The 10,414-nt window shown below is 49.4% G+C and overlaps 1 protein-coding gene across 1 annotated transcript; it reads right to left on the bottom strand.

Moving 5' to 3' along the window:
• Window positions 1–925: 925 nt before the first annotated feature.
• LOC126545682 (carboxypeptidase Q-like) lies at window positions 926–10,414 on the bottom strand. The gene is made up of 5 exons (XM_050193624.3): window positions 9,917–10,414; window positions 4,990–5,303; window positions 3,538–3,787; window positions 3,129–3,232; window positions 926–1,620 (listed from the first exon to the last, which is right to left on the bottom strand). The coding sequence occupies exons 1-5, from the start codon at window positions 10,074–10,076 to the stop codon at window positions 1,048–1,050; spliced, it is 1,401 nt and encodes a 466-aa protein (XP_050049581.1). The 5' UTR covers window positions 10,077–10,414; the 3' UTR covers window positions 926–1,047.

Genomic DNA, 10,414 nt, shown 5'->3' with positions numbered 1-10,414 from the left:
AGAGTCCAAATTTGCTCATATTACGAAATGCGGATGCCTAAATTGACGACTGAAAAAATTGACGCCATTAAAAGGAAGCCGAATAAGGCAATAAAAAAATTGCATGTTCTATGTGACAATACGATTGCACAAGAGTGCTACCCTTGCGTGTCACTAATTTCTATTCAGTGGAGCTAAAACAGTTTCTAGGGACAGTGTATTGTGGCATTCTGACTGCCAATCGACCAGCGTATCTAAATTTACATTTCCGCTAAGTTTATTGGCTTGAGCCCCATCATTGCACGTTGTAATGCTTACTTTAGATTTAAACGGGAGATGACTTGGCTGCCGGTGTGTACAGGAGTGTTCACCTATGCTTCGCTATACTATATTGCCGCACTCTTTGGAAGGTGTATTCAGGGGGTTCATATCACTGCTTAACGCACGAGCATTGTGAACAGATAATGTAATTCTTTCTTTGATGTTAATTTATTTTTCAGCAGCAGCTTTAGCGGGGCAATCTGATGCACTGAAATTTGCATCTTGCAAATAATCTGTGTGTGGCTAGCTAGTATTATCTTCACAGCAACCGAGAACTCGACCGTGGCTCGTCGAGGCTCAAGAGCTAATGGGTCGAACCGAACTGGGCCGGGTACGGGCCGCATTTGAAACCACCAGGCCGGGCTAAGCTAGGTGGTTCAGCGCGTGACATTTTCGGGCTCGGGCCGGGCCAGAAAAAATGGCCCCGTGCAGTGCTCCATATACAAGTGATTATTCTTTGCGCTACTCTTAGTATTGTCATCAAGCGAAAAGCTGACGTAAAGCTGATGTTATGGAGTGACTCCACAGCGTAAGGTATCGTTGGTTCTCTATATATAACGCAATCCTCGCGCAAGATGAACAATATACACGAGAAAACTGCACTAGAAAGGACACGTGCACAGGATTTCCCTGGTAACAAGCATGTTCATTCGGCCTTTTATTCGGCTAAGCAAGTCTGAAACAAAACCCGTGAGCTGATACGGCCCCGAAGAGTCGTGACTTGTGCCGCATAGTCTTCGGCCGGTGCTAGCGGGGCAACTTGCGCTCCATCTGGCCGAGCATGTGCACCAGACCGGCGACCATGGAGGCGCTGAGGTCGAGATCCTGGCTCTGAATGCCGGACACGGTGTCGGCCTCCGAGTGGCGCATGTCGTCGTGGTAGTACCAGGCCGTGTTGAAGCCCGCCACGGGGACTCCAGCCTCGCGCCAGTAGCGCAGCTCAGGCGCGCCACCGCCACGCGTCAGCCCATTCGCGTCGATGGTCTCGAACTCCTTAAGCATTTCGCGCACGATGCAGACGGTGTCGTTGCTGCGCACGTTGGACAGCGCCAGGCCCGTGGGCGCGAACGCCGCTAGGTCCAGCTCCATGGCCATCGTCGTGTTGCTGCTGTCGGCGGCGTAGCGCCGGAAGAACTCGGTGGCGCCCTCCATGCCCTGCTCGCGGGCCGTCCACACGACGAAGCGCACGGTACGCTTGGGCCGCAGCTCGAGCCGCTTGAGCGCCGATAGGGCGCGCCAGATGATGAACACAGATGCCGCATTGTCGGCAGCGCCTTGGCCGATGTCCCAGCTGTCGACGTGCGCGCCCAGCAGGATGTACTGCACGCAAAGGCGTTCGCCCCGTCACGAAACGACGCATCTGCGATGCCGAGCAGGCACACACGATTCTCCATAGGTATGGTGCACACAGGAACATAGACACGCGAAGACACGAAGCTACGCTTACAGCGTATCGTTTCGTTTCTCCATGCGTCCTTGTTCCTGCATGCGATATACCTATTGACCTTCAGGAACCATACCAACGAGCCCATCTCGCCACGCAGGCACACACGGTTCTGAGGCACCTCTCTTGACAGAGATATCTTGGCGTTCCGCGATTTCCTCGTTTCCGCCTACTCAAATTTCCTCCACTGACATGATCCATTCACGTATGAGAGCTGGACTGATTCTCTATCAGACCTAGCTTCACTTCATCCTTCGGCTGAGCCTCCAATTCCCACCAAAAGCATTGTTCTTGACAACCACGACCGCGCCATAATTTTCTTTCGCACAACGAACAACAACAAAAAAAAAAAAAATAAGGAAAAGAAAACGCCTGTTGCCATCTATGTGAAGCGAAGCTTTTGTGAAGCGCTTAATGAAATGCTATAAATTTGGATTTCATTCCTACGCCTTTGGCGTAAAGCAAACTGCCGCACACGTGTTCTCGCGTACCCGTGCTATACGAAATGTGACAAATCTTGTATAGGCTTGCATTTCTTCATTTATTATTATTTATTTTGATGTACCGGCTGCTTCTTGGCCAGTACCCCGTTGTGAGTAAGTGCTATAGTGTGGAAATCATAATCATTATCGACACGCGGCAATAATCTGGAAGAGCTAGTTGACGCGCTGACACTAGATTACAGTATATTGGTTTAAACGCGAGACTGCAGCTTCATGGGTGTCTTACAAGTGGGGACCTGTCCTTCAGGGCTCGCCCAGCAGCAATGCGTGTCGAGACGGAGAGGGCACGGCATACTTACATCATGCGAAAAAGGCTACGCTGATGTTGAACGTTCTTCGTAAAGGAGACGGAGTTGCAGCATTGATAGCAGAGCAGTGGCGGAAGCACAAATTATCGCTGTCCCTGGCTTCGAATCAAGATTTCTAGCGGAGCTTCACTCTTCTCTTTCTAGCCGTCTTCCGCTAATCGTATGTATGTGTTTCGGTGGATAGGTCTAGCGCTATTCGCTTCGGTGTGAAGGGCTTGCATTTCCTAGGAGCTTCCGGAGCGGACAGGTTAAAGGTGTGTAGAACGGTTTCTTTCAGATTGGCTTCCTCTATGGCGCAATATCAATAGTGGACTTGAACGAGAGAATTTGGTGCTGTAAACGCTCACGTAAGCTTTATAATATGAATGCGAATGCAGCAGAGCGAGTTTTCAGCCCTCTTACTTGGCCATCATCTCCGTCATATTCAAGCGCAAGACCTATACGCGACGAGCCAGTCGCGAAAACGCGCCCACTGCCATCGTGACCTGCACTTTACTAGTCATTCGCCGTCAAATGCAGCGGAATGCGCACGGCCGCCGATCCAGAGGTACCCGATAGCAATAGCGAAGTCACCTCTTTGGGGTATTTCGTCCCCTTCCATTCCGCAATGATGTTCCGGGAGACGACCTGCTGTGGCTCGCCGGGGTCCATGCTGATGTGGACGATTACTTCCTGTCCTGCACGGTGCGCACCACACCGATCACGGTCGATTATGCATGTCTTTACTTGTTTTTTTTTGTTATTCGATTATCCTCGGCAGGGGCGGCTCTTTTTAAGAACGAGACAAAAACAAAGAAATGTAGAGGTTTGTTATACTACGAGCCGCCCCTGTCTTGCAAACGTGTCGTTTCTTATTCGACGTATCATGCAGTGAAATTAGCCAGGCATATTCGCTGGACACTCGAGGGCTTCTTTTTTTGCACTGTGAAGGAATTCGAATTTCGGCCGCGAGGAGGTCGTGCGTCATGTCGTGCTCGCGTACTTCGGTCGACCATGCGCGCGAGCAGGTCGGCGTCCTGCTTGGTGAGCACGGCGGCGGCGATGCGCGGCGCGTCCTTCTCGTAGCCGGTGAGCCCCGCAAAGAGCGCAGTGCCGGTGAGCGGCTCGGGTGCGCGGAACAGCACAGCCAGCGCACCCCGGCGCGCAGCCTTGGTGGTGCCCTGCAGCAAGTAGCCGGCGTAGTTGCCGTGGCCCTTCCACTCCGGCATGTAGAGCACGATGTGGCCGTTCACCTGCGATCGCCGCAACGCGGAGAAAATGATCAGCGCGGCGACGAGGTGCGCCCAGACAGGCCGAGACGGCTGCGTGCACATTTGATCACTTGCAGCCCTGCGAAGCCGTGCGTTTTGCCAATATCAGTGTTGGATCGCCACGCCTTCGAACTGATCATTGCGCTATCCAGCACGCCATTTACGATTCGGCAGAAAGGCTGGCGTGATTAGTCAATGTTGCTCTATAGAGTAACGCGATTATATAAATTTTGATATCGTACTGAATGACTCAAGCGCGCGTACGCGACGTTTTTTAGGGAGTGATAAATGCGCGCACAGATGTGAAAGGTGTCGAAATCACTGCGTGCGTGACCGGACCTCTCGCGGAGGCGCGTAAAGGGGCTCATGTGGAACTTTAGTTGCTATATATACGCTTGAGAAGGCGTTGATGCTTAGCGCTACTCCCTCTCACGATGGGGAACCTCAAGAGCATTAGAAAGACAGGGACAGACATAGAAACGACAACACAAGAGATATGCCTGTCCCTGTATCTTTAGCGTTATCTAGGTTCCCAGTACAACTGACCAACTATAGCCCGAATCAATGCCTTGACCCTCTCGTGAGTTACGGTGCACGGGCCGTGATACGCGAAAGTAACGATGGCACACCGACATATTTTGACAAAGATTATATAACTGTCCAGTGAAGACAAGAAAGAAACCATGCTATAGTACACAGATATCGCAAAGAAAATTTCTCGCGGCGCTCACGTTAAATTTACAGGACCATCGTTGATACTTTTCCTCTGATATTCGACGCAGGAATTCCACAGTCACTGAGTCTCCTATCCCCGCTACAGATCACTATGATTTCAAGTTTTAGCGAGGGCCTATACTGCGCATCGACATTACCCCCCCACCTTTTCGCGAATTCTTCTGACTGTAACGTTGCCTTCCACGGTACGAATGTGAGCCGTACCATCGTGTATTAGAGGTAGCCGAAAAGAAATCCTTTATCTCGGATCCTTGTTTCATACTATACGGGAAGGAGGAGAACCTCACTTTTGTGAAAAGAAGTGAAAGCTCTCCAACGGCAGTGAGCCGAGAAACATCGGTACTAACGCTTCCAATTCCTATGCACTGGCCCACACAGTTTGACTTCTAAGTAGTTCATGCCAATTGTAGCCTCGCGCTGTATTGAATACACTGGGCCAAGCAGCTTACGCTGACGCCCTTCATCTCGAGCTCTGCGAACGACTTGACCACGTCCAGGGGCGCCGTCACTCCTCCGGGCGGCGTGCCGGACGACCCGCCCAGGCCGAGGATGTGAAGCGCGTGTTCTTCGGGGCGCACGAGGCGCGCCATTTCGTGCTGTCGGCGCCAGCGTACGGCGAGCACGTCCTCCGTGTGCACGTCCTGGAAGTGGTCCAGCTGGAAGCGCTCCACCAGATAGTCGATGGACTTCTCCAGCTGCACGCTGCCGAGCATGCGACTGCCAAACCGATCCGCGAACTGCGCCAACTCGCGGTGTGTCACCCCTGCGGGAGGGACAGTGGCGCGCGCTAAAGGCTGACGCTTGCCAAGGAACGACCATCTGTGTGGCTGTCCTCGTTCGTAGTCCTGAAATGCTCACGTATCAGCGTAATATCATATCATAGTGAGGGCCAAATTGGAGAAGTTTTCGCGTTCGCGATAAATTTTTGTCATTGGGCCAGCCTTAGTGGATGTTTGCTTTCGCTATATTGGCAGACGCATGTTCCTACGAACCGCTCCGTCGTAAGAACTTTGTGAATACGGGCCCTGTATGGCATAAGCGACGGGATACCGTGTGTCCCAGCTAACGTTAGACATGCTGTTCAACGAAAAAAAAAAAAGATTTAAGAAGCACGGTGCAAGATACAATTTTAATACCTACCGTGCTCGGTTGTCACATGTCTGACGACCGAACGCTGTAGGTCTTAACGTCGTATCCTGTACTGTGTTCTTTTGTAATCTTTTTTTTTTAATTTTGAGTGGCTTGGCTAGCGTTAGCTGGGGCACACGGTATACACCGGGAAAGCAGGATGTGTGTGCTCGACCTAGTCTCAGGTCTAACACACATTTTAAGTGCGACCGCAGGCAAAGTGTGAATATTCCTGGAGTTGAACAAGTGCGTCTTTTTTACATAGTAGCAAGGTGAGCACGAACAATCGCTTACATAAGGGAAAGAAAATTAGTGTAGGCTGAATAGGGGCCGCGTCCGCAGTATGCGGGTGCGTGAAATGTCTTGTGCGTACTGGTGTACGGGTACTACAGAAATGACGTAACTAAATACACAAGTGACGTTTATTCACGCATTACGAAGCTCGCGTAGTTAACTTATCATACAGCTAGTGGAGGTCCTACGGTGTAATCTTGCAATCATGCGCGCTCCCTAATCGTATTGGGCCCGCCGTGGACAAAGGTCGTGGGCGCGAATTGGCACCCCTCTGTCTGGCTGCCCGAGTCTTTGACGCCATTTCTGGAACCAGCGTGTCGAACGCTGGTGGCGGCGTAGCCGAGCAAGCGTGAAATTTCTGCAACAAATTACGCACTTGTAGGCCTTATAACTACTGGTGAGCACTGGTTTGAGTTTGTTGGATTATACAGTACGGTACGACTGAGTGAGCTCTCTCTAACTCGACCACTCCCGCTCGGACCGACAAACTTATTGCCGAGCTATGCTTCCTGAAAGCGGAGAGAGAGGCTAAATTTAGCTCCGATTGCGTCATGCCTGGTGCAACAACGGCGCCATCTGTGAAAGCGACACATGCCTGATCGAGTAATGGCGCCTTTCTTCTACACAACGATACCAAAGTAAAGCGCCTGGATGTAGAACGGTTGCAAAGATATAAGCTATAATGCTATAACATGTTCTCGTCAAATGCGGTTTTAGCAAGCGACCCCATATACGCTGACCGAACTGAAAGCGGGAAAAAAAGAAACGGTGTAAACGCTTAAGGGAACAGGATATGCCCTATACCTGCCATGTATTTTCGGCCACATTGTTGACCCTTTTTCACAGGAACCGTAGAAGTTACCATAGTTATAATGGCATCGCTGTGTTCAGAATTATTTCTTCTTTTTATATAGTGGAATGTTGCCTTAATATTGTCGAGCTCTATCTTTAAAATTTTTACTGGTTGTACGCAAATTTTAGTTGTTATTAGGCACTGAATTTTTTGTTGAACAATAACGCTTACCTCAACGGCAATCATTCTACTACAGTAGATCTCTTGGTTGGTATACTAAATCTGGTGAAAAGTTGCTCAGAGCACTGCGGTTTCTGAGATAATGGGACAAATGTTGGAAAAAATTAATGTTTTGCGATATAATTGCTCTTAAAGGGGGAAAATGGCTTTATTACGCCAATAAGATTCAATAAAACAAATTGACGGAGTTATACAATACGCACCAGTGAAGTATTTGTCACTAAAATCAATTCTTATTCTCTTAGTTAAGTGTATTGCTTTCCGGGAACGTTTTGTTGCCTGCTAGATGCAGCCGTATCGGCGTAGTGAAGTCAATTTAAATCAACGTGGTGTTAAAAAAATTGCGAGGTTTTACGTGCGAAAACCACGATCTGATTATGAGGCACGTTGTAGCGGCGAACTCCGGAATTATCCGTTCCACTTGTGGTTCTTTAACGTGCACCTAAATCTAAGAGCCCCCACAGGTGTTTTCGCATTTCGCCCCTATCTCTATGCGGCCGCCGTGGCCGGGATTCGTTCCCAATCAACGTTGTGTAACCTGTGCACTAACTACAGCTCTGGGGAAAATGCCGAACGACATAATGTCATTGCATAAGGTACTGCTGCCATCACTAAATGCCAGAGGAACATCGAACGAGACTATATGCAATATCTCAAGAACAGGCGAGAGCTGAACGCACTGCAGTGTTTTCTATAACAGACAGTAAGCTCCCAGCTCACTTTGCACACGTACCTTTCGGTGACAGCAGCGCATAAAAGGGAATATGTCAAGCAACGCGTCGCCGTTATCAGAAAAAGCCGCAATTTTTTCCCCGTCTACACACGCTGCTTATTGCGCGAGCTCCACTGCAGGGCCCAATGTTACGCTGCGCCTCGCGCTGGGCCCCGTTGCCGGGATTCGTTACCGTGGTAGGTCAACGCGCACGGATGGCCGTAGAAGCGACGTTTTTAAATGACCTCATTTGGTCTTGTCATCTCATCAAGTTTCAAATTGTGGGCTCCGCACCAAAAACAAATCGTCCTACGTCGCGATATGAGGCCAAATGAGCTCAAAAGTAAATAACTTACTGCAGGTAATACATCGGTACATATAAAGGCTGTTTTAGTGGCTCGACTTGGCACTGGAAAGGTTTTTGTTGTTGTTGTTGTTGTTGTTGTCGCTAGACGAACGTTGACACTGCCGCTAAACTTGTAAAAATTTAGTTCTGCTTTTTGACAGCGTTTCCGATGCTCATGGCTATTTACAGGAGAAAGCTAAAAAAGGGCGGGCGTGTATGGGGGCGTGCCAGGCCGATACATAGGTTTAGGAAAAGGCTGTTTTTCGACAGAAAGATTTCGCGCCCACGCAATTGAGCGACTGATTATTGGTCAGAAAAGACCAGGCATTTCGAATTAAAGAAACGATCGATTTTTTTTTTTTCAAAAGCGAGATGACAGAAGGGCTCGTAGATCTTTTGGAGTGAGTGTCTTCTAAAGCAGCTGCCTCTACACAGAGCGACTCGAAAGAGCCTTGGGTTCGTTAGTTTTAACGCAGCAGTTCTAATGCCGAAAACGTCACGTATACAGCCACCTTTATATTGACGTATTGATTAATTCTGGTGATCTGAGATTTATTTTAAAGCTTTCTAGGCGAACACTTCCCGGACTTCGCTGACCGGACGTGCTGTCTTGCCGAATAGTTCACAAAGAGAATAGCATTCACATAGCGCAAAAGCGCGAAACATGGGACAAAAGATGAGAAGACACAATGAGACACGTCGTTTTTATTTTCGTTTTTTTTTCTTTTTCCAGCCACTCGCATTTGGGTGAAGAAAGAAGCACTCTTTGTCACTGATTCAGGTGATTACACGTTTATTCTCTGTCTCTACTTCGTGTATTTCCTCCACAAGCTGTGTATACCAAATGGTCATTTGTCGCGTTGCGCCATAGCACCACTGCGACAGGCGCGAAAGAGCGTTAACAAGCAATAACAAAGTGACGCTAAAGACAAGCCCTCAATCAATTTACACTGTAGTAGGCTATGCCTTCAAAACTATTTATGCACTTTCTCATTCCATACCACAGATGTATTAAGATAAACGAACAGTCCTGTCAATAAGGAGACCTTGAGAGGACTATCTTTTGGGATAGTTGGTCTTTCATTGTAACTTTATGGTAACTGCAAAGTGACCAACACAAACACAGTACAGACAAGGAGGAACGCAGTGTCCACGATGAGGACGAACTTAGCGCAATTACTGCACAATTACTATATAGAACAAAGTCGATGGGCGTACCAGGTTTGTTCTGGTTCATCTGTCATATCAATTCCGGGATCTTTGTCGACCAAGTGACACTCGGTAGCCATCGTCATTCTTTATTTTTATTTTTTTATTTACCTGACAACGTCGAAAAGCCACCGGGGAGTTCATATGCGCGCAATCGGACACGAGCATTCTCTCTCTCTCTCTCTTGAATTAGTTATTTAAGTCGTTTGCGTGTCAAAATGTTAGCAGCCAAGCCATGGTCGGTACGTAGCTATCCAGCAGTAATTTTATTTACATTTCTCAATAGTCGCACCCTGCGTCATAGAAATGGCGTTAAATCATTACCTGCCACGTGTGGGCTTGCAGAATAAATGGTAGCTCCCTCGCACCCGATAACCAATAATTTTTTTTCCAAGATGCGCGCTCACTCGCACTGACGCCCTCTCACACTTACTAGCACCCATTCCCGCTCATATCCACGCCCACCCACGCTCACGGACACGCACTCGCGTTCGTGTACCCCTTCTGACTGACATTCACTGGCGTTCATACTGACATTCACTGGCGTTCATACTGACGTTCCACTGACGCGTTTCGTCACTCACTCATGCTCACTTATGACCACTGTGAAACGAGTGTGCATTCATGAGTGAGCATGCCGAACTAAGTGCGTACCTTTCTCCGCGCCCGTGCGGAAGTACTGGATGAGGCTCTGCACTTGTTCGCTGGCGTTGCGGATCTCCCGGAACGGTTCGTCCGGCACGATGCACACCGCGTGGGAGCGCAACACCGAAGCCGCCAGGAGCACGGCCGCCCGCAAGATGGAACACGCCATGGGAGAGCAGCTGCCTGCGCTGGCGCTCGCGCGTCTCAGGTGGCGGACGCCGGATGCGGCGTCTCCGACGACGGATACACCGGCGCCAGTCGCCGCCCGGAGCTGCTTCGCTCGCGTTGGTTGCCGACGTGAAAGAGGTGTTACTCGTACTTGAGTTGATAACTATTGGCGGGCAAATTATTCGAGTAATCCTTGCGAAGTTGAGGCTTGCAAACGTCTTCTATCAGAATGTGGTCGACCGTCCTGAAAGTAGGAAAAATCAAAGCGAATAAAAGCTCGTGGAGGAGGTATTCTTTTTGGGAGAGCAGAGGTTTAGGTTGACAGGGGTCCGGTTGCGG

Source organism: Dermacentor andersoni, chromosome 1 (assembly GCF_023375885.2).
Source record: "Dermacentor andersoni chromosome 1, qqDerAnde1_hic_scaffold, whole genome shotgun sequence".
NCBI classification, from domain to species: Eukaryota; Metazoa; Arthropoda; class Arachnida; order Ixodida; family Ixodidae; genus Dermacentor; species Dermacentor andersoni.
The sequence above is the reverse complement of the archived record's forward strand: the minus strand, read 5'-3'. Positions and strand labels throughout refer to the sequence as shown.

Coding starts and splice junctions, on each gene's coding strand:
- LOC126545682 (XM_050193624.3), bottom strand. CDS start 10,076: ATGGCGTGTTCCATCTTGCGGGCGGCCGTGCTCCTGGCGGCTTCGGTG. Junction 5,304..9,916: donor CCGCACGGGCGCGGAGAAAG/GTACGCACTTAG, acceptor TCCCTCCCGCAG/GGGTGACACACCGCGAGTTG. Junction 1,621..3,128: donor GGACGAAATACCCCAAAGAG/GTGACTTCGCTA, acceptor CTTTGCGTGCAG/TACATCCTGCTGGGCGCGCA.